Source organism: Crocuta crocuta, unplaced genomic scaffold (assembly GCF_008692635.1).
Source record: "Crocuta crocuta isolate KB4526 unplaced genomic scaffold, BGI_CrCroc_1.0 scaffold170, whole genome shotgun sequence".
In the NCBI taxonomy this organism is placed as follows: domain Eukaryota; kingdom Metazoa; phylum Chordata; class Mammalia; order Carnivora; family Hyaenidae; genus Crocuta; species Crocuta crocuta.
The window spans coordinates 9,399,683-9,423,784 of record NW_027527853.1 but is presented as its reverse complement, the minus strand read 5'-3'; the positions used below and the strand labels follow the sequence as shown (position 1 = coordinate 9,423,784).

The 24,102-nt window shown below is 40.3% G+C and overlaps 2 protein-coding genes across 4 annotated transcripts in view; one reads left to right on the top strand and one right to left on the bottom strand.

The window, feature by feature from the left end:
- Positions 1–1,488: 1,488 nt before the first annotated feature.
- The window catches only part of LOC144244850 (uncharacterized), a 49,234-nt gene continuing 26,620 nt past the window's right edge, over positions 1,489–24,102 (top strand). Inside the window, exons 1-3 of one of the 3 annotated variants that reach the window (XM_077780224.1) lie at positions 1,489–1,559; positions 3,997–4,136; positions 5,311–5,889. In XM_077780224.1, the coding sequence (XP_077636350.1) occupies positions 4,067–4,136; positions 5,311–5,889 (649 nt within the window). In that variant the 5' untranslated portion in view covers positions 1,489–1,559; positions 3,997–4,066. Of the gene's footprint in view, positions 1,560–3,996; positions 4,141–5,310; positions 6,291–24,102 lie in introns of those variants that run through there. The other 2 variants (XM_077780208.1, XM_077780215.1) reach the window with 2 other exon arrangements.
- On the bottom strand, positions 14,203–24,003 carry ZNF485 (zinc finger protein 485). Its single transcript, XM_077780184.1, has 4 exons — positions 23,878–24,003; positions 21,361–21,487; positions 20,762–20,854; positions 14,203–15,618 (listed from the first exon to the last, which is right to left on the bottom strand). Exons 1-4 carry the CDS (start codon positions 24,001–24,003, stop codon positions 14,537–14,539), a joined length of 1,428 nt encoding a protein of 475 aa, XP_077636310.1. The 3' UTR covers positions 14,203–14,536.

Below are 24,102 nucleotides of genomic sequence, written 5' to 3'. Positions count from 1 at the left end.
TCTGAAACAGGCTCCAGGCTCTGAGCTGGCAGCACAGAGCCCAACACGGGGATCGAACCCACGAACCGCGAGATCATGACCTAAGCGAAAGTCGGACGCTTAACCGACTAAGCCACCCAGGCGCCCCATATACTATTGTTGATTGGTAATGACTAACATTACTTACATTTTGTAAACTTTGTGAAATTAATTTTTTGTTCTGTTTTGCTTAACAGGTAGGTGGCTTTACCGCAGAGGACAAGACCATAGCAAGAGGAGACCAGTCTCCAAGTAGAAACTAGAGCAGGGAGGCTGAAGAGAGGTACAACGAGCAAGAGACCTCCAGGAAGAAGGAAAGCAAAGGTGATTCCAAGGAAGAAAGAGCCCCAGCAGCCTGAGTCCTCAGAAACTTGGCCATTCTTCCCTGTCCAAATTCCCTCCTGGGGAGGCCAGGATGCTATAAAAGTGCATTTGAAGGAGGCTTAGGGCATTTTTAGAAATCCTTTATCTCATAGATGCTCAAAAGCAATCTTGTCCCCTCAAAGTATCACACAACGGGACTAAGGACTTCACTGCCTATGTGTGAGTGGGCTCTTCATAGACGCCCCATTAAAAAAAAAAAAAGAGCACTTGCTCCGTGTGCTGATTCTCAGGGCTTACAATTTCTCCATGTTTCAGTCACATCTCCAGTTAAGAAGAAAAATCTCACTGGTTACCCTGCAAAATACGGTTTTCTCTCCATAATTCATAGGGTATATGAAGAATAACTTTTTCTGGGTTCACTCACATACCTGTCTTTGCTCTTAAGGAACAGAATGGGGGTCGCCTGGCCTGGACCCTGGCTCTCCCAAGAAACCCTCCTGGCACCTATCCGGCCACCTAACCATACCCCCGGGCTCCCCACCAGATTAGGAAGCCTATCCAGAGTCCTGTAGCTAATCAGTGGTGGAGCTGATAATGCAAACTCAAGACAAGTATTTTACTAAAGGGATTTGAAGGGAATAGCTCTACACCAGACAGAAGTATCGACCTTCCGGCCCCTCTAAATTCTTCGGTTGTATCAAATTCTTCCCCATAGTCTCTGCTTGAAAGAGCTGCTCCTAGCTTCAGAGCTGTAACTACAGAACACTTAAGTCTTTGCTCATGCAGAGGCTCAACACATAACGCCTAAGCACCCAAGGCTCTTCTCCCCCCAAGACTGTTTCCTTCCACGAATCCCTGCAAGAACCCCAGATTCCCGATTTCCTGGCCCAGCAGACGGCTTCCCAAGGCTGCTATTCCACGCCTAACTAATCTGAGCGGCTGCGTCTTGGCCAGTGGACAGGGCGCCTCCGCCTTGAGGCCAAAGGGTATTCGCCTGAGGAATCCGCGCGGGTCGGGACCTTCCGGTGCCCGAGAGGCAGGGCGCGCCGCCGAACTACGTTTCCCACAGTGCTCCGAGAAACCGGGACGACGAAGGCCCGGGACCCGGTGGGCAGGCTCGCGGGGAGCCTCCTGGGAGTTGTAGTTCGGTCGCTCGCGCCGGCGCTGCTGTGGGCTCGGCGCCGGCCTTTGTCTGTCTACGGGCGCGCGCCGCTGCGGTGAGTGAGGCCGCCGGCCGGGTCAGTGAGCCCCGGCAAGGCGGGGCCGCGTGGGCGGGCCGTCGCCCCCAGACCCTCCTCGGTCCCCATGGCCCTGAGCAGGCCTGGCCTGCCTGAGCCCCGAGGGAGGCCACCCGCGAGGGGAGAGGCGTGCGGCCCACAGAGAAGGGTCCAGCTGGATCGGAGAGTGGGGTGCTGAGGTCCAGCACGCCGGGCGGGCCCGGGGGGTAGCTGAGGCGAGAAGGGAGAGGGTGCCCCGGGGAGCCTCTCCGACCGCCGCTCCGCAGGGCAGAGCATGAGTGAAGGCCCCGCACCCTGGAGAGGCGGGAGGGGGAGGCCACAGGCAGGTGTGACCAGGGGCCTGCTGTTAGGGTTTCACAACACGATTGGAGGGGGGTGTCGGGGGACGCAATCTCTAGGGAGGGAGAATGGGAGAGAGATCAGACTTGTCAGGGTGGAGAATGGGAGAAAGGACAAAATGGATTCAGATATGTAGAGAAAAATAATCACCGTACTCTCATTTTCTAACCCTGAAACTATCACCCAAGAGGTTACCAAGACGGCAAAGTTTACCCCTTCTGTTAGGCCTCTCCTGAGGACTCTCAACATTAGGCCTTCAGTCTGTAGGTTATAGCAGAGATTGTTCACATTTGGTTCTTTCATTCTCCCAAGAGCTATGATATGACAGTGATATGACACGTGATATGACAGTGTTACTAACTGATTTAGTTTGTGAGAAAATAGTCAGGGCTGTTTGGTTACTTGCCTGCCCAAGGTTGTATGGTGGTAATGGAGAAGCCAAGGCAAGAATCCAAATTTCTCATGGCCTAATTCTGAATTTTTCAAAAGGATAAATTGCCTTTCTGATAGGAAAAGCAATGTTCTATTAATAAAGCTACTTCTTTAAAATCTTCTGGAAATAATTTCCTCAGATTTGTGGCCTCGGGAGAAAAATAAGACAATCTCCCTTTTTTCATCAAGAAGGTTCCTGAGACACAGCTGAGTTGTTAACTTGTTAGAAGATCTCAGCATTTGCAGAGGTAGAGCTATAAATTCTACCCTCTTGTTCTGACCAGACTATTTGCTGGATTCCCCAGGGACAGAGTCCAACCTTAGGTAGCAGTTTTCATGCCTATTCCACTGACTCTTGATGGATGTCCAGTTGCTGAGCAGTACACCTTGAACTAACAAATTAACATCCTGTAGCATCCTGGCCCTCTCAGAGAGGATTCCTTTGTAGCTTCTACTTCAAATTGGAAGTGAGGCCTCCAAATACAAGTTTTAAATGCCTCTCCAGTCAAAATAACATGTAGCAGAATGTACATTTGTCAAGACCAAGTGCTGAGGTTAACAAAACAAAGCACTGTAGCATCACACTGCTATTTCATTAAATCAGTAGGCCAGCATTTTGATGAGACATATTAGACAGAAGTAAAGATTATACATTGAATCACTGCATAAAGTGTAAGAATTCGGTAATTAGGATACTAAAGTAAGAAGAAAATACTCAAAAAAAAAGGGGGGGTTAGAAAAAGACAATATAGAGCAAGAGGATTCCTAGGATCTTGAAGATGAGTAAAATCTGGTCAAGCGCTGTTACATTCTGTTCCATTTTTTTGTTGTTCCATTTTATAAAAAATTCTCACCAGCTCTTTAGTGATTAGAGAATTGTCTAGTGTAAGCATAGACATTGGATCTCAGAAGTCTTTAATTTGATCCTTTGCCCACCCTTGACTCCTTATTGGCTCTGAGAATTTGAGCAGGTTACTTATCCTAGTTGGAGTGCCTTGGCTTGGTTTTGGGAGTCTGAAGTAGACTTATCCAAGAATTGACAAGTATTTGCATGTAGAATTGGTATTCTCATATCTTGAAGAATAGGAGAGGTCAGTCTGGATCTGGAACCTCTAAATATTGCTAAAGGGTAAATATGAGATCCTTTGTTCTGTCCTTATAACCTAGGGGGAACAGGAGGGGAGAGCTAGAGCCATTTGCATCCTAGAACCAATCATGAAGGCTGAAATGTTGGGTTTTTTTAGATTCTGAATTCCTTTGGAGGCTTGAAGGGTAAAAGAGCAGGTGGTTAGGTGGGGGAAGGAAGTGGAAGATCCCAATTACATGCCAAGGCTAAAGTCCAAATAAGAGTGAACATTATCTTGGGATTGGCAGATGACTGAGGTATGTGTTTACTTTATGTATTCTCTGCTTTCCCACCTCGTGTTTCCAGTTTGACTCATTTATGTGTAGTCATGGTACCTTTTGGCCAGTTTTGCAGTTATGTTATAGGTGACTAAGATTATATCAGGCAGTCCAGATTTCCTCCATTTACTCACCCCAAACTGGAGCTCCTGTTGACTTTATCCTTCTCACTTATCAATTCTCCTGCCCTTTCCTGTTTTTTGTTGTTCTGTTTTTTGTTTGTTTGTTTTTTCCTTCTCAGGTGTTCAAGAACAGCCCATGGAAGAATCATATGAAGAGGTGGTGATTAAGGCCATACAGCAGGCGTGGACATGTTTGGATTTCCAACAGCTACCCTGCTGGACTGTCATGGAAGATATGCTCAGAATGTAGCATTTTTCAGTGAGTGAGTCGGTTGATCGCTGAGATGCCCTCAGCTCACAATATTCAGTGTCCCTGTCCTCAGGCACTGGTCGGCAGGTTGAGGAGGCAGAGGAGACATTTCTTTGGAGGAGTTCACTGTTCCTGGGGATTACAGGGAAAGCTTGCAAGCTAGAATTAGAAATAGCAGTAGAAATAGAGCAAGAGAATGGTCTTGACATAGAGGCAGTTTTGAGGTAGTCTCTGAGAAAATGAATGAGCAGCTTTACATCTCAGCACAATCGTTGAATAAGGGTAAGGCAAGATAACAAGGAGAAAATCTTCCTAGGATGACTCCAAGAAAACTGTTAATAGTGATGAATGGACCTACACTTAAAGTGCAGTAGGAGTCTCTCAGAGGCAGAGCAATATGGAAAACACTGTCAGTCGGCATCTTCATAGGAAGTGTTTGAGAATAACTTCCAAACCAAAATTGATCTCAGTTCCACTGCAGTTTAGTAGTCTGAAATAGCATGGATTTTAAAGCGGTAGTGCCTTGGATCAGAATCTATAATTGTCCTAGCTTAAACTATGGTATCAGATAAATTATTTAATTTCCTTAAGCTCCAAGCTCTTCATCTGTCAAATGGGACAATAAACTCTGCCTTGCAGGGTTCCAGGGATTAGAGATAATAGATGTAACATACCAAAGGATATGATGCATATTTTCTGTCCTCATGGAGTTTACTCCACTGTCAAGAAAGCAGATTGGTACAGAGAAGGATTTCTTATTTATTGATCTCTTTAGGGCCCTGTACCTACTTTTCTACTTTTTCTTACTGGAGTGCCTCTGAAATTTTAAAGCTTTAGGCCCTACACAACCTGGATCCATACCTTTTTTAGGAGTCAGATAAAACTTGAGTATAGGGCTCTATTTGCTCCTATGTAGTTTTCTTAATTTTTCTGAGCCTAAGGCTACATTAAACTAAATTTAGAGACAATATAATACTATGGAGCATGCCTACATTTGAATCCCAACTTTACACTTAGCTGCAAGATCTTTGACAACCTCCCTATGCTCTCATTTCCTTATCTGTAGCAATCTCATAGGATTGTTTCCAGGATTAAATTATCTATGCAAAGTTCATAGTATAATGGCTGGCACTTAATAAGCACTCAAAGCATTGTTTCTTTTTTCCCTATTCTTCCCACTCAGCATATTGGTGCATCTTACATGACTTCCCTCTCATTTTACCAGATGTGATGACAGAAGCCCACCACAAATATGACCACTCTGAGGCCACAGGATCCTCAAGCTGGGATTTCCAGAATTCTTTCAGAAGGGAGAAGCTGGAACAAAAATCCCCAGATTCTAAGACACTACAGGAAGATTCACCTGGAGTGAGACAGAGGGTCTATGAGTGTCAGGAATGTGGAAAATCCTTCAGGCAAAAAGGTAGTCTAACCTTGCATGAGAGAATCCACACCGGTCAAAAGCCCTTTGAGTGTACCCATTGTGGAAAAAGCTTCAGGGCCAAAGGCAATCTTGTTACACATCAGCGAATACACACAGGAGAGAAGCCCTATCAGTGCAAGGAGTGTGGGAAAAGCTTTAGTCAACGAGGTAGTCTGGCCGTTCATGAAAGACTCCATACTGGACAGAAACCCTATGAGTGTGCTATTTGTCAGAGAAGCTTCAGGAATCAAAGTAACCTTGCTGTTCATAGAAGAGTTCACAGTGGTGAAAAGCCCTACAGATGTGATCAGTGTGGAAAAGCCTTCAGTCAGAAAGGAAGCTTAATTGTTCACATCAGAGTCCACACAGGCCTGAAACCCTATGCCTGCACACAGTGCAGGAAGAGTTTCCACACCAGGGGGAATTGTATCCTGCATGGCAAAATCCACACAGGAGAGACACCCTATCTGTGTGGCCAGTGTGGGAAAAGCTTCACTCAGAGGGGGAGTCTGGCTGTGCACCAGCGAAGCTGCTCACAAAGACTCACCCTTTGACCACTCTCTACAAACCAAGTTCTCTTTATGAATTAAAAGTACAAAATCCTCAGATGAAGCAACCTGTCCAATTCTGTGGAATGAATGGAGATTCTTTCAGAAAGACCATTGTTGGGTAGGGCATACTGACTTTTCTCCCTTCCCCCAAATGAGTATGAAAAATAAATGTCTTGTTTATTATCATTATCACATATGTTTCATAATTTCTGTCAGTTTATTTGGATCTGATTTCCCAAAGTAACTCCATTAATCTCACGCATAACTTGGAGATTGTTCTATGTATAACAGATACAGATTTTAAATTTGTAGTTGACATCGTTCGTCTTTTTTAAAAAATCAGCCCCTGGGGCACTTGGGTGGTTCAGTCGGTTAAGTGTCCAACTTCGGCTCAGGTCATGATCTCATGATTCGTGGGTTCAAGCCCCACATTGGGCTCTGTGCTGACAGCTCAGAGCCTGGAGCCTGTTTCACATTCTGTGTCTCCCTGTCTCTACCCCTCCCCCACTCATGCTCTGTCTCTCTGTCTCAGAAATAAATAAACTATAAAAATAAATAAATAAAAATCAGCCCCTTATGAATGCCAAGATCTTTTCTTTACGTATTCAAATAAATCTTGTGTTGGATTCAAAATCACTGGAAAGAATTCATCCCAAAAAGCTTGATAGCAAATCTTTATGAACTAAAGAGGTAAATTATATCAAAGGTCTCTGGACACAGAAATGTTTTAGAAATACTATGGGTTTGAACAGTGATGCAATTTTTTTTAATGTTTATTTATTTTTGAGACAGAGAAAGAGCATGAGCAGGGGAGGGACAGAGAGAGAGAGAGACAGAATCTAAAGCAGGCTCCGTGCTCTGAGCTAGCTGTCAGCACAGAGCCCGACGCAGGGCTCGAACCCACAAACCGTGAGATCGTGACCTGAGCCGAAGTCAGGCACTTAACCGACTGAGCTACCCAGGCACCCCAACAGTGATGCAATATTGCTCCCAAAATACCCTGATACCATTTGAAAAAGTATAGAAGAATGTTCATATATCCCAATTCATAATCGTAATAAACTGGATAAAACCCAACAATAAGTAAAGGTATAACATATTGGGGTATGTTCATATAACAAAATATGACTCAGCAATAAAAAATAACACAGCTGATACACAGCTGATATAGAAGAATAACACAGCTGATATAGAAGAATCTCAAAGCTTTATATTGAGTGAAAGAACCCAAATACACCAGGAAAAACTACTCTATGGTAATAGAAGTAAGATAGTGGCTAACTATAGTAGGAGGGGACTGGGTAAGGACTGACTTGCACGAGGCAACCTTATAGAATGAAAACATGCTCTTATTTCAGGTTTCAGGTGGTGGATGCCTGGGTCTATACAATTGTCAAAGTGCACTGAACTCAATACTTAGAATCTATGCATTTTCTTACATGTAAAGTATACTTCAGTAACAATGAGATATTTTAAAAACACTGCACACAAGTCCTTTAACACTAATCTCATGAAGAGATGAGGGTCTGTCCCCTCCACTTGAGTCTGGGTAAGCTTGTGACTGCTTCAAACAAAAAACAACTGATGCTACATGATTTCCAAGAATAGGTTTGAAGAGGTTTTAAAGGTGTGAAAAGTTTCTGTGTGATTCTCTTGAGACGCTTACCCTGGAGAAAACCAGCTGCCACGTGAAAAGTCTGTCTTGAGACCACTATGATGGACGGAGTGGCATATAAGTGCTCCAGTTGACAGCTTCAGCTGAGGTCCCAGCAGATAGCCAGCATCAACTACCAGCCATGTGAGTGAGTTACTATAGATGTCCAGCCAAGTGTAACCTGCAGATGACTGGAGCCCCAAGTGACATCTGACCAAAACTGTATCAGAGACCCCAGTAACAGCAGCCTTCCCAAATTCCTAACACAAAACCATGAGAGAAATCAAAAGTGATGGTATAACCACTAAATACTTAGATTATTTATTATACAGCAATAATAGAATGTAACGTATTTTTTAAAAGGATAAGATACTATGAAAAGAAAAGGAAAAATCTAGAAGAGCAACTTGATTCTTACTGATTGAACTGAAACAGGAAATCAAGATTTAAGATTCACCGGAAGGCTTAAGATTTAAAAGAAAACATTTATTGTGACAAAATAGAAGGCAAGATATAGATTAGTTAACCCAGATACAAGTTAATATGAAGAAGTAAATGCTAGTCTCCAAGAGTCCTGCACTGTAAGAAATTTATTAGATAGATACTTCAGTAATGAGGCAGTTTAAAAACACTGCCCACACATTCTTTCATCTCACAAAGAGATGGAGGTCTATTCCACCCCCACTTGAATCTGGATTGGCTTGTGACTGCTTCAAACACAAAAAATAGCAGAAGTGATGCTACGCCACTTCCAAGAATAAGTCTGAAGAGCTCTTTAAAGGTGTGGAAAGTTTCTGCATGATAGATAGAAATACACACAGACACAGCTATATACAGATATCTTAGAATCCAAGTTCTGCAGAAAAGAAATAAGTAAATAAAGAGTAAATAGGTCAGAAAATATAAAGGGCCTTTAAAAATATTCTTTCTATTTTTTGTACTGTGTTATTAAATTTCTTCAAAGATTGTTGGTGGCTTATATTATAGTAATAACAAAAGAGAGTTCCAGTTTAAGAGGACAGTGTAAGAAGATCCTGGACTCCCCTCTTCCCACAGATACACTTAATCTACAGCCACATATGGAACCATTTCCTCTGAATAAAAACTAGCTGAGTGACTCCTACATAAAACACAAATTTTAAAAACTCATATTTGAAGCAGATAGGAGAGGCTGAGACAATTTTGCCATAAATACTACCCCTAGTACAGCAAACCACCATCGGGAGGGAATACACAACCTGAGGAGCAAAGAGTTTAGCCCCACATTGGATACTCCGACTTTTAAGACTTGAGATAGGAATCCCCAAAATACGTAGTTTTAAAAATCAACAGGACTCACATTCATGAGACCCACAGGACTAGAGTGAACTGAAAAACAGCTCTTAAAAGGCTCTCACACTTGGGGCTCCTGGGTGGCTCAGTCAGTTAAGATCTCAGCTGGCATTATGACCTCATGGTTCCTGAAACTGAGCCCAGCGTCAGGCTCCACACTGACAATGCAGAACCTGCTTGCGATTCTCTCCCTCTCCTCTGTCTCTCTGCCCTCCCCATTGTGCACTCTCTTTCTCTCTCTCTCAAAATAAATTAACTTTAAAAAGGGGGTGGGGGGCCTCTCACACTTGGACTCACCCCAGGGAAAAGCACAAGAGGCAGCCAATTGAGAGGTGCACAGACTTCAGGTGAAAGAAGCATATTTTCGGGGCATCTGGGTGGTTCGGTTCACTGAGTGTCCAACTTTTGATTTTGGCTCAGGTCATGATCCCAACGTTGTGGGATCAAGCCCCGCATCAGGCTTGGTGCTGAGCTTGGAACCTGCTTAGGATTCTTTCTTTCTTTCCCTCTGCCCCTCTCCCCTGCTCATGCTCACTTGTGCTCTCTCTCCCTCTTCCTCTCTCTCTCTCTCTCTAAACAAATTGAAAACACAATTTTAAAAGAGGCGTATTTTCTTATCTAAAAGTGATGGCCTGAGGCACAAGTCTCTAATTTAACACACACCTAGAGGCCTTGCATCTCCAGAGATGGAAGATGGCTGACACCATCTCTGCACTCTCCCTCTGCCTCACTTCAGCTCACAGGTCATCTCCCAGAAAGGAGCTTATACCCTCCTCTAGCACACCCATTCTTGCAGTTCTGGCCCAGGGGGACAACTCTAGGGGTTTATGCTCATGGGTCCACTGAACTGTAACCAGTGTAGAAATAAGCTCTTTACTGGCTACCATCCTCAGGGCACAACAAGAGACAACAGAACAAGACTCGCAGTCTTTCTATGAAACAAGCCTATTAGCTTATTTTCATAGCTGTGGACTGAAGGGCAGGATTCTAATACAGGGAAGGGCACACTAAATCTCTCCAGAGACCTCAGAGAGGGGACGTTTACTTCATATTCTCCTTCTGCCGTGCTCCACAGCACCAGTATTACCCAGAAAGGTGCTCGTGCGTGTGTCTGGTGCACTGATTTTTATGGTTCAACATCCACAAATCAACGTGACACACCACATAACCAAATGAAGGGTAAAAATCCTATGATCATCTCAGTACAGAAAAAGCATATGACAAAATTCAATGTCTAAATCTGATAAGAAAAACTTTCAGGGTGCCTGGGTGGCTCAGTCATCTGGGCATCCAACTTCGGCTCAGGTCATGATCTCACTGTCCATGGGTTTGAACCCTGTGTCCAGCCCCGTGTCAGGCTCTTTGCTGACAGCTCGGAGCCTAGAGCCTGCTTTTGATTCTGTCTCTCTCTCTCTCTCTCTCTCTGCCTCTTCCCAGCTTCCACTCTGTCTCTCTCTCTCAAAAATAAATAAATGTAAAAAATTTTAAAAAAAAACTCTCAATAAATTTGGTAAAAGGAAACATGCCTCAGTAAAATAAAGACCATATATGACAGCTAACATTATATTCAGAGTAAAAAGCAAAAAGCTTTTCCTCTAAGATCAAAAACAAGACAAGGATACCCATTATCCTCACTTTTATTCGATGTAGTAATGAAAACCCTAGCCAGAACAATTGGGCAAGACAAAGAAGTAAATGGCATTTTATTTCAAATTAGAAAAGAAGCAAAACTGTCACTATTTGCAGACGATATGATCTTATATATAAAAAATCCTGAAGACATCACCAAAAAACTATTAAAACTAATAAATGAATTCAGTAAAGTTGAGGATGTAAAATAAATATACAGGGGGTGACTGGGTGGCCCAGCTGGTTAAGCATCTGACTCTTGATTTCAGCTCAGATCATGATCTCATGGTTTGTGGGTTCGAGCCCCACATCAGGCTTTGTGCTGACAGTGTGGAGCCTGCTTGGAATTCTCCCTCTGCCCCTCCCCCACCTTCCTCTCTATTTCTCTCAAAATAAACTTTAAAAAAAAAAGGAAAAGAAATATACAAAATCTGTTGCCTTTCTGTACACTAAAAACAAACTGTCAGAAAGAGAAATTAAGAAAACAATCCCATTTACAATAGCATCAAAAAGAATTAAGTATCTAAAAATAAATTTAAAAAAGGATGTGGAAGACCTATACGCTGAAAATTCTAAGACATTGATGAAAGAAATCAAACAAGACAAATAAATGGGAAGATATTCCATGCTCATGGATGGAAGAATTAATCTTGTTAAAATGTCCACACTACTGAAACCAATCTACAGATTCATGAAATCCCTGTCAAAATTCCAATGGCATCTTTCATAGAAACAGAACAGTCCTAAAATCTGTATAGAACCAGAAAAGACCTGGAACAGCCAAGGCAATCTTGATAAGAACCAAGCTGGAGGCAACATGCTCCCTGATTTTAAACCATTATTATAAAGCTATAGCAATCAAAACAGTATAGTATTGGCATAAAAGACACACAGATCAATGGAATGGAGAAGAGAGCCCAGAAATAAATAAATGCATGGCGAATTAATCTATGATGATGAGGGGGATTAGATGGGTGAAGGGAGTCAAAAGATACAAATTTCCACTTACAAATAACTCACCCTGCCAAGGCACTCCCTTCATGGAGCACCCTGGGAACCCCCAACCAGTGACCCACCTCAGCTCCAGCCACCCTGCCAGGTCACCCCCCACAAGTAGCACCCCAGGAACCCTAGGCCCACGCCCTGCCTCTGCTCCAGGCAGCAACCCCTCCGCCATGGTAGTCCCCTGTGCTGAGCACCTCAGGACTCCTGGCTTATACTCACTTCAGCTTCAGCTGTCCTGCCAGGGCACCTTCTGCACGGAGAGCCCCAGGACCGCCCCAGGCTGCACCTGCTTCAGCTTCAGCTGTCCTGCCAGGGTGCCCTCTGTACAGAAAGCTTTACCCGAGGTCCTAGCCAGTATTGTCAACCCCCAAATTTGTGAGAAGGCTTTCAGATCAGTATTGACCAATAGAAATACAATGCAAACCCCAAATATATATATATATAACTAAATTTTCTAGCAGACACATTAAAATCATTTTAAATAAATTTAATATTTAATTTAACCTATATATCCAAAATATCATTTTGATACATAACATAAAAATGATTGAGATACTTTGTTTGTCATGCTATGTCTTCAAAATCTAACATATGTTTTACACTTATAACACATCTCAACTCAGACTAGCCTCTTTTTAACTGCTTAATAGCCACTGATGGCTACTGTACTGTGACACCCTTAAATGATTCAAGCATGCAACTGTTAAGTCAATGCCAGCCTTGAGTCTTCCAAGCTGAGACCCAAACTTCATACAGTTAGAAAGTTGTTCCTGGTATGCTCTTTCTGAGTTCCTGATACTCACAAAGTCTGTGAGCATTACAAAATAGTAACAAAGTTTGGGTGGTTTGTTATTACCAATAGTAACCGGGATACCAGTCTGAAAGTTCTATAATTTATTTAAACATTTTCCTAATTTAGGTGTTTTTCCCACCTCTTTCTAGGATTTTATTATAAACAATGCTATGATGAGAAATATAATCTTTGTAAGCTAGCCTAATTATTTCCTTGAGAGTGGCTTTTCTGGGTCAATGGGAGCATATATTTAGATTTACATTCATGTTGTCAAACTGCTATCCAAAGCTTAACCAGTTTTCACTAATAACACACATATGCCCAACTGTGCTTCTAATTAATACTAACCTTTTTTAGTTTCTTGAGTCGAATGTTTAGTTCCTTTCCCTTCTAGTCTGTAAAACTCATCAATAATCTTGCTTTAGTTTATATTTTAAACTACCACTGATATATTTGTATTATAAAAGATTGAAGTAATGCACAAACTATATTAAAGGGGCCCTACACCATTATTTAATTTGGCTTTTTTCCCACTTCATGTCTTGGATATCTTTCCATGTCAGTTAAAAAATTGACCCATTAAATGTTTATTGATTGAATGATTGCCTTATAATTGTTATATATTAAATTACTGCACATGGAAGTCCAAAGAATGCACATATCTTCATTTAACCATTGCCCTGGTGATAGATATTATGGTGACTCCAGCTTTTCATTACTATACTGCTGTAAAGACCACCTTAACTCTTTATGGGTTTAAGGCGTAGAAATGTTAAGTCAAAGAGTAGGAGCTTTCTAAAAGTTGGTAGATACAATCAAATTATGCTTCTCATCACCAAACACTTCATTAATTCACAATTCTTTCAACAATATGTAAGTGTGCCTATTTTCTTGCACTCTCAAAAGACAAAATATTTTCTTTTTTTTTTTTTTATTTCTAGGAGAGAGAGAGACAGCGTGAGCAGGGGAGGGTCAGAGAGAGAGGGAGTCACAGACTGAAACAGGCTTCAGGCTCTGGGCTGGCAGTCAGCACAGAGCCCAACGCGGGGCTCGAACCCACGAACCGCAAGATCATGACCTAAGCGAAAGTCGGATACTTAACCGACTAAGCCACCCAGGCGCCCCAAGACAAAATATTTTCTATCTTATTAATTTTTGCCAAGAATGACAAAAAAATCTGCTCATTTTAAGTTACATTTCTCTAAAGCTGGTTATTTCTTTTTGACTATTTGTATTTCTTTTTTCCGAAAACTGTACATTCATATTCCAAGCCATTTCTCCACTGGGATTTTTATATTATTCTTATGTATTTTTATGAGCTCTCTAGATATTCTAAGTATTATTTGTTATATATGATGGTGATAATATTCTCTCCAAGTCTGATTGTTTTAACACTGTGAAGCTTATGGTCATACAAAAGCTTTTAGTTTTTATGTGGTTATTTATTTTATTTTTATGGTTTCTGAATGTTCTTATTTAGAAAGACAACTATGTTAAATTATAGAAGATACATTAATGTATGTGATTAAATATTTCAAAAACAAAGCCAAAATCAAAAGTTCACTTCATTGTACCAATAAAAGCATTCTTCTCAAAGATAAAAATTTTTGGACTTTATTTTACTAGATAGACCTTTTTGAATACATAGAATATATACATATAAACAAAAATAGCTTGGTTTTTCAAAATGTAAATTAGACCACAATATGTAGATTTTCTTCAACTTGCTTTTTTTCAACTTGAACAAGGAATCATGGGGACATTTCTATGGCTCTATATAGAGCTCTACTTCATTCTTTTTACTTGCTACCTAGTGTTCTATAGTAACTATTTCCATATTGATAAACTTTTAGTTTCGTCAAATATTTCACTAATACAATCCATACTACAGTGAACATCCTTCACAAGTGAGAAGTTCTCCAGGACAGAGGTACAAAGACTATTTTTGTTAAATGTGTGATTTGTTGAATGTCTCCTCTTTGACAGTCAAAAGGAATAATTACTTTTGCATGATTTACCACACTAATTACATTTGATGGCTCTTTCTCTGTTATGCATTTTCTTATGTTGTTTAAGGGCTGAACTCTGAGGAAAAGCCTTCCCACATACATTACATTCATAAGGTTTTTCTCCAGTATGGATTCTCTGATGTTCAGCAAGGCCAGAGCTATGTCTGAAGGATTTCCCACATTTCTTACAGTGATAGGGCTTTTCTCCAGTATGAATTCTCTGATGTCCAATAAGGGTTGAGCTCTTTGTAAAGACTTTCCCACAGTCATTACATTTATAGGGTTTATTTCCACTATGAGTTTTCTGATGTCCAGCAAATGATGAGCTATACCTGAAAGATTTTCCACACTTACTACAGTGATAGGGTTTCTCACCGGTATGCATTCTTTGATGGCTAACAAGAGTTGAGCTCTTCCTAAAGGTTTTTCCACATTCATTACACTGATATGGTTTCTCACCAGTATGGATTTTCAGGTGTTCCAACACAGTTGAGTTATCCCTAAAAGCTTTGCCACATTCCCTACATTTAAAAGGCTTCTCTCCGCTATGTATTCTCTCATGACGAGTAAGGGCTACATTCTGAGCAAAGGCTTTCCCACAGTCATTACATTTGTAGGGTTTCTGACCGGTATGAATTCTCTGATGACGTAAAAGGATAGAGTTCTTTCCAAAAGCTTTTCCACATTCATTACATTTATGAGGTTTCTCTCTAGAATGAATATTCTGATGATTAACAAATGTTGAGTGCTTCTTAAGGAATTTCCCACATTCAATACATCTATAAGGTTGCTTGCCTGTGTGGATTTTATGATGATTTAAAAGGGATGAGCTGCTCATAAAGGCTATCCCACATTCACGACATTTATGGGGTTTCTCACCAGTATGATTTCTCTGGTGGCTAATAAAGGAGGAATTATATTTGAATACTTTCCCACATTCTTCACATTTATAATGTGTCTTCTCTGGGGAACTTCTGCCCTCCCAGTCCAGGCCTCTCTCCATCATGTCACTTTTTGTTTGCTCTCCCAGATCAGATCCTTCAGAAGTATTTTGCTTTAGGGTGGACATCTTTGTTTCAAACCAGTACTCCTGGACTGAAAAAAAATTTTTTTTTAATTCAAACACTCTCTATGTTGAAATACTGAAAATGAGAGCTGCACAGGATAAGAATAATGTTCTATTCCACACAAGTAAGGGTTATGTAAAATTAATTCATCCCACTTGTGATTCTTGCTAAGAAAAGATGGCAAAACTAAAGATAAAAGTTATGTAGGTGTCTAAAGAAATGGCAGGAAGTTATATTATAAACTTTGTATTTAAAGAATTCAAGGAGCATCTAGGAAGTTGGCAAGTTAGGAAGGTAACACAGAACCCCCCTCCCAAAAATATAGATGAGAACGTGAGAATAAACACAAATTTGGAGAGAAAACCAAGTATCACAAAACAAATCACAATTGCTAGCACAATTCCTGTAGGGTAGTACATCTGAGAAGATTTTAATGTCTCCAAGAACTTAAGGATAACATTTCATTATGAGAATTTAACAGAGAACCAATATTTACTGTCTCAGAGAAAAAACAGACAAAATATTTAAAGAACAAAAAAAGTTCTCAGGCCAAAAGATTTTAGGCTTTAAGTTTTTAACATACCTAAAAAAGAACATACCAATAAAACTGTGATTTTTTTTTTTTTTACAAAGTACATGTGCAAGACCCAAGAGAAAATATGCAAGATGATTCTGACAAGTAGATTCCAAAAAACTAATGGAGCCAAATTTGTGATAAATCAACAATCAGTGATCAATTATTTTACTAAATGAATTTTTATTACACATGGATATACACACACACACACACACACACACATATTTATATTTTTATTATTTATATTTATTATCCTGGAGAGAGATTCATCAGATTAGATACATCAGATACTGGAGCTAAGACCTATTTTTTTAAGGAAAATGCAAGAAATGAAGCCTGCTGAGTAACAGCCCAGATCCTTCAAATGGCCTTTGATGGGATATTCATTTAATGTGTAATGGTTAAACTAGAGAAAATTTCAAGATACTGATTGTAAAGGTAGGTAGAGGTAAATCAGTCATATGAAGAGAAATTCAAGTATATGGACATTTGTTCTATGACAAAGGTAGCTTGCAGAGCAGTGAGGAATATTGGTACTTTTTTGGGAGAGAGTTAAACATGAATCCTACATCTTACCATGCACAAAAATCAATTTTAAGAGTATGAGAAATCTAAAAGACAAACAATAAAGCTTCTAGAAGTTAACACAGCATAATGTTTTCATGAACTTGAGGAAAGGAAAGATTTGTTTAAAAGGACACAAAGAGCACTGACAAGAAAGGGAAAGATTGATAAACTAGAGATAATTAAAATTAAGAACTTCTGTTCATCAAAAGACCATTAATAGTGAAAAGCAAACCACAGAGAGAAGGGTGATACTGCATATGTAGTCAACAAAGAGCTCTCTGAATAGATACTTCATGAAAGATGATATATAATGGCCAATAAACATTTGCAAATGTCTTCAACCTCATTAGATATCAGGGATAAGGATATTAAAACCATGTGAGATACACAACACACCCAAAGAATGCCTAAGTTCTAAAGACCGACATTATCAAGTAAAGGCACAAACCTTTAAAAAACTATTTGGCATTATGTACTGAAGTTGAATATATGCATATCCTATAAAATAGAAATTCCACTCCTAAGTATATGCCCAAAAGAAATGTATCACAAATGAACCAAAAGATAACCTATAAAATTGTTCATAGCATCTCTAATAGTCAAAAGCTGGAAATACCCCAAATATCCATCCAAATATATGCAATAAGCTATGGTATAGCCATACAATGAATGAAATACTCCATAGCAGTGGTTCTCAAAGCATGGTCGCCAGCCCAGTAGCATTAGCATCAGCATCACCTGGGAACTTGGTAGAAATTTTCAGTTCACTCTAAACCAACTGAATAAATAGCTCCAAGGCCTGGGCCTAGTAATTGTACTTAAGCATGCATTCTGATGTATGCTAAAGTTTTATGAATCCTTGCTCTATACCAAAGACAATGAATAAAAGTGGCCAAATAAATTTTAGTGTTAGTCTGGGTGGGGAGAGGAACATGGCTAATGACTGGGAGGAATCAACATATGATTTAGTAGTATTGCCAGCATTCTTTTCCTTGACCTGAGTACTGATTACATAGTATTCAACTTAAAAATACTGTACTAATTTAGGGGTGCTTGGGTGGCTTAGTCAGTTGGGCATTCAACTCTTGAGCTCAGCTCAAGTTATGATCTCATGGTCACGAGATCAAGCCCTGCATCATAACCAAGAGGCATTTGATAAAATTCAACATCCATGCTTATTTTTAAATAAATAATTTCTTAATGAAAGAGGTGAATTAAATTTTTTTAATGTTTATTTTTTGAGAGACAGACAGAGACAGAGCACGAGTGGGGGAGGGGCAGAGAGAGAGGGAGTTACAGAATCTGAAGTAGGATCCAGGTTCCGAGCTGTCAGCATAGAGCCAGAAGTGGCGCTTAAATTCATGAACTATGACATCATGACCTGAGCCAAAGTCAGATGCTTAACTGACTGAGCCACCCAGGCGCACCTCCCTCAAAGAGGTGAATTAAATACTTACTTTACATAACATTTAGGTATTCCAACCCAATAACCAGCTAAATGGGAGAATCCTAGACACAAACCTATTAAAGACACAAAAAGACTACCATATCCATCATTACCATTATTGTTGACAATACAAAAACAAGTCAATATAAAACAAACTTTAAAAAAACACATGCTCAACTACACACCTGATAAGAGAAATGCAAATTAAAATTATAATAAAATTAAAGATTTTAACTATCAGTTTGGCAATGATCAAAAAGTATAAGGCACTGTTGACAAGGTATGATCAGATTGGCACTCATACATTGTCATTAGAGGTATAAATGTATATAATTTCTACGGATACTGGTAATATCCACTGAATTTACAAATATACTTAACCTTTCACCTACAAATTCTTCTTCTATAATTTATCCAATAGATTTACTTGTACATGAGAAAACTGATGTGTACAAAGATAATCACTGCATCATTCATAGCTATTATGTCCATCAACAGAGAACTGATAACATAAGTTACAGTATATCCATAAAATGGAACACTGTACAGCCATTAAGAATAAAACAGCACTCTAAATGATGTAGGAATGTGAAATGATTTCCAAAATAATACAAAAGCAAGAGATAGAATACTATACTACCATGTGCTTTAAAAAAAAGGGAATACATGTATATTCTTGCAAAGCACACATTATATCTGGAAATTTCCACAAGAAATGTATACAAGAATGCCTCCAGGGAGAGAAACTAGATGGTTAAGAAAGGTACATGAAGGGGGTGCCTGGGTGGCTCAGTTGGTTAAGCGTCCGACTCTTGATTTCAGCTCAGGTCATAATCCCAGGGTAATGGGATCGAGCCTCATGTTGGGCTCTGTGCTGAGAGTGTGGAGCCTGCTTGGGATTCTCAATCTCTCTCTCTCTCTCACAAAAATAAATAAACTTTAAAAAATAAGGCGGTATCGAAGAAGCCTGCATACCACTGAACCATCTAAATTTTGTACCATATGCATTTCTAAAAACTAATAGAGTGGAATATGCAAAAAAGGAGGGGAAATGTGAAACATGGAATGGTTGTAAAATCTTTGTCTAAAGATTTATTAGTCTTCTAAATGGATGGAAGAAATGTCAAAGGAAACATTGCTAGTTTTTACTACATCTAAATTCTAAACATCTTATTTTTTAAAATACCAAAATTAAAACAGAAACAACAGAGAATAAGGAAGACTGAATTACTACTATTACTGTATAAGAAATCTACACAAAAATTTAGAGGGAAAAGGGGCACCTGGGTGGCTCAGTCAGTTAAGGATCTGACCTCAGCTCAGGTCATGATATCCCAGTTCATGAGTTTAAGCCCCACCCACATCAGGCTCTGCGATAATGGTGTGGAGCCTGTTTAGGATTCTCTCTCTCTCTCTCTCTCTCTCTCTCTCTCTCCCTCTCTCTCTGCCTCTCCTCGACTTGTGCTTTCTCTTTCTCTCTCAAAATAAATAAATAAATAAATTTTAGGAGAAAAAAATTAAACATAGTAAGAACAAAAGAATTACTGAATTAAAAAACAAAACAAAACAGGGGCACCTGGGTGGCTCAGTCAGTTAAGCGCCCAACTCTTGATTTCAGCTCAGGTCATAATTTCACAGTTCATGAGATCAAACCCCAAGTTGGGCTCTATTCTGGCAGCACAGAGCCTACTTGGGGTTCTCTATCTCCTTCTCTCTCTATCCTTCTCCTGCTCACACATGCATGCTCCCTATTTCTCTCTCTCTCTCTCTCTCAAAATAAATAAATAAGCATTTTATATATCACTGGTATTTTCCATGAAATATAATTATAAAAGTTTCTCTGAAGATGATATAGGCAAAATGACAATTAGAGTTTTTAAAAAAGGAATACTGTCAAGATAAATGTTTTAGGTAATTTAAGAAACATCCATGTTTAAAGAAACATCCATGTTTAAAGACTTTGAAACAAATTATGACACAAAGAAAGTGACTCACAGAAATTTATGCAAAGTATACATAGAAAAAAAATGAGAGCCAAGAGCAAAGGATAACAGAAAAAATTTCAAAGGGAAGAAAATACTTCCCCATCAATGTGTTTGCTAAAAATAGTAATTATCTGATAGTTAGAAAACTATGCTTACACTTGGAATCTGTCACCGCCACTATATGAGATAATGGATATTAAAACCAGAAAAGGATATATAGTCATTTATTAAGCTAACCATGAGAGAAGTTGAAAGGAATTGAGAATGGACAGAAGATAGAAACAAAGTACAGCCTGACAAGTGCCTGAAACAGGAAGGGGAAAAAAACATAAAAAGAGGCTGAGGATTTTAGGTGAGAAGTCATGGTCCTGAGGCCCTTGAGAAGGGACCAGCTCTCCACAGGCATCGACAGAATGAGGAGAAAAATGGCAAGTCATTTGACACGACGATGACATTAAGAAGAGGAAAGCAGCGTCAAGTTCCCCAGGGCTGCTGCACAGACACCAGCCCTCTAAGGTGAGCCTTCTGACCAACAACCCCTCCTCACCTGTCTGTGCGCTGAGCTGCTGCTTGAAAAGGTCCCCGCCTCACTCACCTGAACAAGTACCTGATGGAACTTGTACTTCCACCCATGGCTCAGACCCTTGCTCCAACTGGGTGATTAGTTTGGGTTTGGAAGAGAGAAGCCCTGTTCATAGAAAAAATGAAAGGAATGTGACTATGGTTATGAGCACAAGCAGTTATCCCAGATTTCAATCTCGGGAAGGTCTCAATGTCAAAGAGGCCTAGAGGGTAGTATAAGGATGTACAAATCATGTCCAAATCATGCTAGTTATAGAAATGTAGGAGGGAAGGTAAGTTAGTAAACCAGGCCTCCTTGAGGATGAGAACTCCTATTATTGGTGACATCCCTGAGACAAACCCTGAGATGGAAAATTTAGAGAACTGGGCTAGATGGCACACATAGCTACCCTTAAACTCTGCATGGCTCTTGTTCACTTCGGCACAACATATATTAAACTCTGTATAGCTGTGACTTTCTGAGAGATGGAATGTGCATAAACTCCAGCCTCTAAGCCCATGCTAAAAACAAACAAAACTTCCCATTTAAGATTTAAATACCCCAAACCATTCACCCTGTGAAAACACACTGTTGCCCTAGAAATCAATTTTGAGTTAAAAGGACATCCTTACCCACTGACACCAGATTCCCATAGTTTTCCAGCATCACATCCCTGTACAGGGCCCGCTGAGCAGCATCCAGGTGTTTCCATTCAATCTGGGTAAAGGCCACAGCCACATCCCCAAATGTCAGTGGTCCCTGCAAAATCAAACCCAATTCTTCTCACCAAGGAATGTTTACACCCTGCAGTAGGGAACCAGGAAGGCCTCACTGGAAAAGGAGAGCAACACAGTCAAGGCCAGCTTCTAATACTACAGATTGTTTATGCAGAGGGAAGTGGAACACAGTTAACAAAAGGACCATGGGGGAAAATATCTGACAAGCTCAGGAAGCAGACTTGCTACCCAGGAACAAAAAATTAAAAGAACCTGGAAAATCCAACCAGGAATAAGAGGAGGTCATGGCCCCTCATTTCAATCACACTGCCCTCATGTTCTTCCAATACACCTATCATGCTCCCTCCTCTGTGCCTGGCATTTGCTCATTCCTCACTTCATGGTCTTTCCTTAAATGTCACCTCCTCAGAATGTTCTCTTTTCTCCCATCCTTTACCACTCTCTATCTCATGACCCACTTCACTTTCTTCACAGGATTTCTCACTACCTGGCAGGACTAGATTTATCATCTATAATGTGAGCTCCTGGAGGTTAGGGACCACTTGGGTCACTGTTGTCCCTCCAGCCTAAAATACTGCCTGGAATATTCAGAACATGGAAGTGTTCAAGGATTTGTCAATCAACAAATGAACAGAAACTCCAGAAGACATGCAAAATGATAGTGGCTTTATCCTAGAATTTACTAGGAAATAATATATATTTGTTAATTGTCTTTCACACCAATAGCAACTTAATATGTACCAGGCACAGTGCTAAGCCCCAAGATGAACAATGTCTCTCTGAATTTCCATCATAACAGTCTATAAAGTAAATCTAAGGTTCAGAGAGTTGAAGGAACTTGTTCAAAGTCACAGGGCTGTTTGACTAAAGAATAAAAAGAAGCTATAAAAAGTGCTATGGAGCAAATAGGAAGACATTTCATAACATATTAATATGTCATAACATTAAAACATAGTAAAAGAAAAAATGGGCAAGCCTAAAAAATACTTATGCAAAAGTGCTTCAAATGAAATAATTTGATCTGTTAGTGTAATAGAATATGGGTCATCTTTAATTTTTAAAATTTTCCTTTACTCTTAATTTGTATAATAGTCAAGTATGTCCTTGGCACAAAAACAGACACATAGACCACTAGAATAGAATAGAGAACCCAGAATTGGACCCACACATGTATGGCCAACTAATCTTTGGCAAAGCAGGAAAGAGTATCCAATGGAAAAAAGCCTCTTTAACAGATGGTGCTGGGAGAACTGGACAACAACATGCAGAAGAATGAAACTAGATCATTTTCTCACACCATACACAAAAATAAACTCAAAATGGATAAAGGACCTGAATGTGAGACAGGAAACCATCAAAACCCTAGAGGAGAAAGCAGGAAACAACCTCCTTGACCTCAACCGCAGCAATTTCTTACTTGACACATCCCCAAAGGCAAGGGAATCAAGAGCAAAAATGAACTACTGGGACCTCATCAAGATTAAAAGCTTCTGCATGGCAAAGGAAACAATCCATAAAACTAATAGGCAACTGACGGAATGGGGAAAGATAATTGTAAATGACATATCACATAAAGGGCTAGTATCCAAAANTGGGGGTGGGGGAGAGGGGAAGTGGGGTGATGGGCATGGGGGAGGGAACTTGCTGGGATGGGCAATGGGTGTTATATGGAAACCAACTTGACAATAAACTATTTAAGAAAAATAAATAAAAAATAAAATAAAATAAATAGTCAAGTATGTCTTACTTCCTTTCAAAATGCTTATGTAGTTCCTGTCAACTTCACAAAATCCTTCAAAACCCAGTTTTCTCCAGGATAAAGGCAAACTCCAGCCTGGCATTCCAGACCCCAAATGTTTCCAAACTTCTCTGGAACTGGTGTTCATGGTTCAGATATAATGTCCTCACTCATGCTGTAGCCTTCCCCTAGTCACCCCACCTTCCACAATTATGCAAACTCCATTTAATCTTCAGGAAGAACTAAAACGATTACTGCCCCCAACACACCCTGAAGACTCCTCTGACCCCTGAATGTCAAGAGAGCACTACCATCGTAGTGTCATATGTATCAGCCTCTGTCCTTGTATGATGTGTCTTTCATCTTCTGAGTTGGCAACACCTTTGAGACAACGGGTATTCCTTACCTACAAAGTACTCTTCAGTTTCTAGCACTCTAGAAAGCATGAGTAGCAATAAAGTAGGTAGTGAACGACTCTGTAATGTGTAGAGAGGACATGAAAGGACGACAGTGGGGAGAGGGGTCCTTCCTCTGCAGCACTGCACCTACCCAGGATTGGCTCAGGCAACTTAATTTGGTCCATACACAGGGCAGAGCATCTTCCAGGCAAGCATAAACCCAACTTCATTTTGGAAGGGTGGCAATTGTTCAGGAAAAGTTAAAACCAAACTTGCCTGGATCTGGGCTCTTGGTAGTCTTGGGGCCATCTGTCTCCTGAACTGTTCTCCCAGGGAAGGGCAAAGAATCCTGAATAAGCCAATCTGGGAAAGAAGAAAGGAAATATGAGGAAGTTCCTCCATATCCTAAACTAGCTAGAACTTGCTCTCTGCAAGCTGAACCGACCAGTCCTCCACCCTCCCTACTCCGCACAAAGGTGAGTAGACAGGTGAAGGTGGTTA

Excerpts from the sequence above, each read along its gene's own strand:
- ZNF485 (XM_077780184.1), bottom strand. The coding sequence starts at position 24,003 with ATGGAGGAACTTCCTCATATTTCCTTTCTTCTTTCCCAGATTGGCTTA. Across the intron at positions 21,488-23,877 it reads TACCAAGAGCCCAGATCCAG|GGACCACTGACATTTGGGGA; the intron begins GCAAGTTTGGTT and ends TTGATTTTGCAG. Across the intron at positions 20,855-21,360 it reads TGGGAATCTGGTGTCAGTGG|GGCTTCTCTCTTCCAAACCC; the intron begins GTAAGGATGTCC and ends TTCTATGAACAG.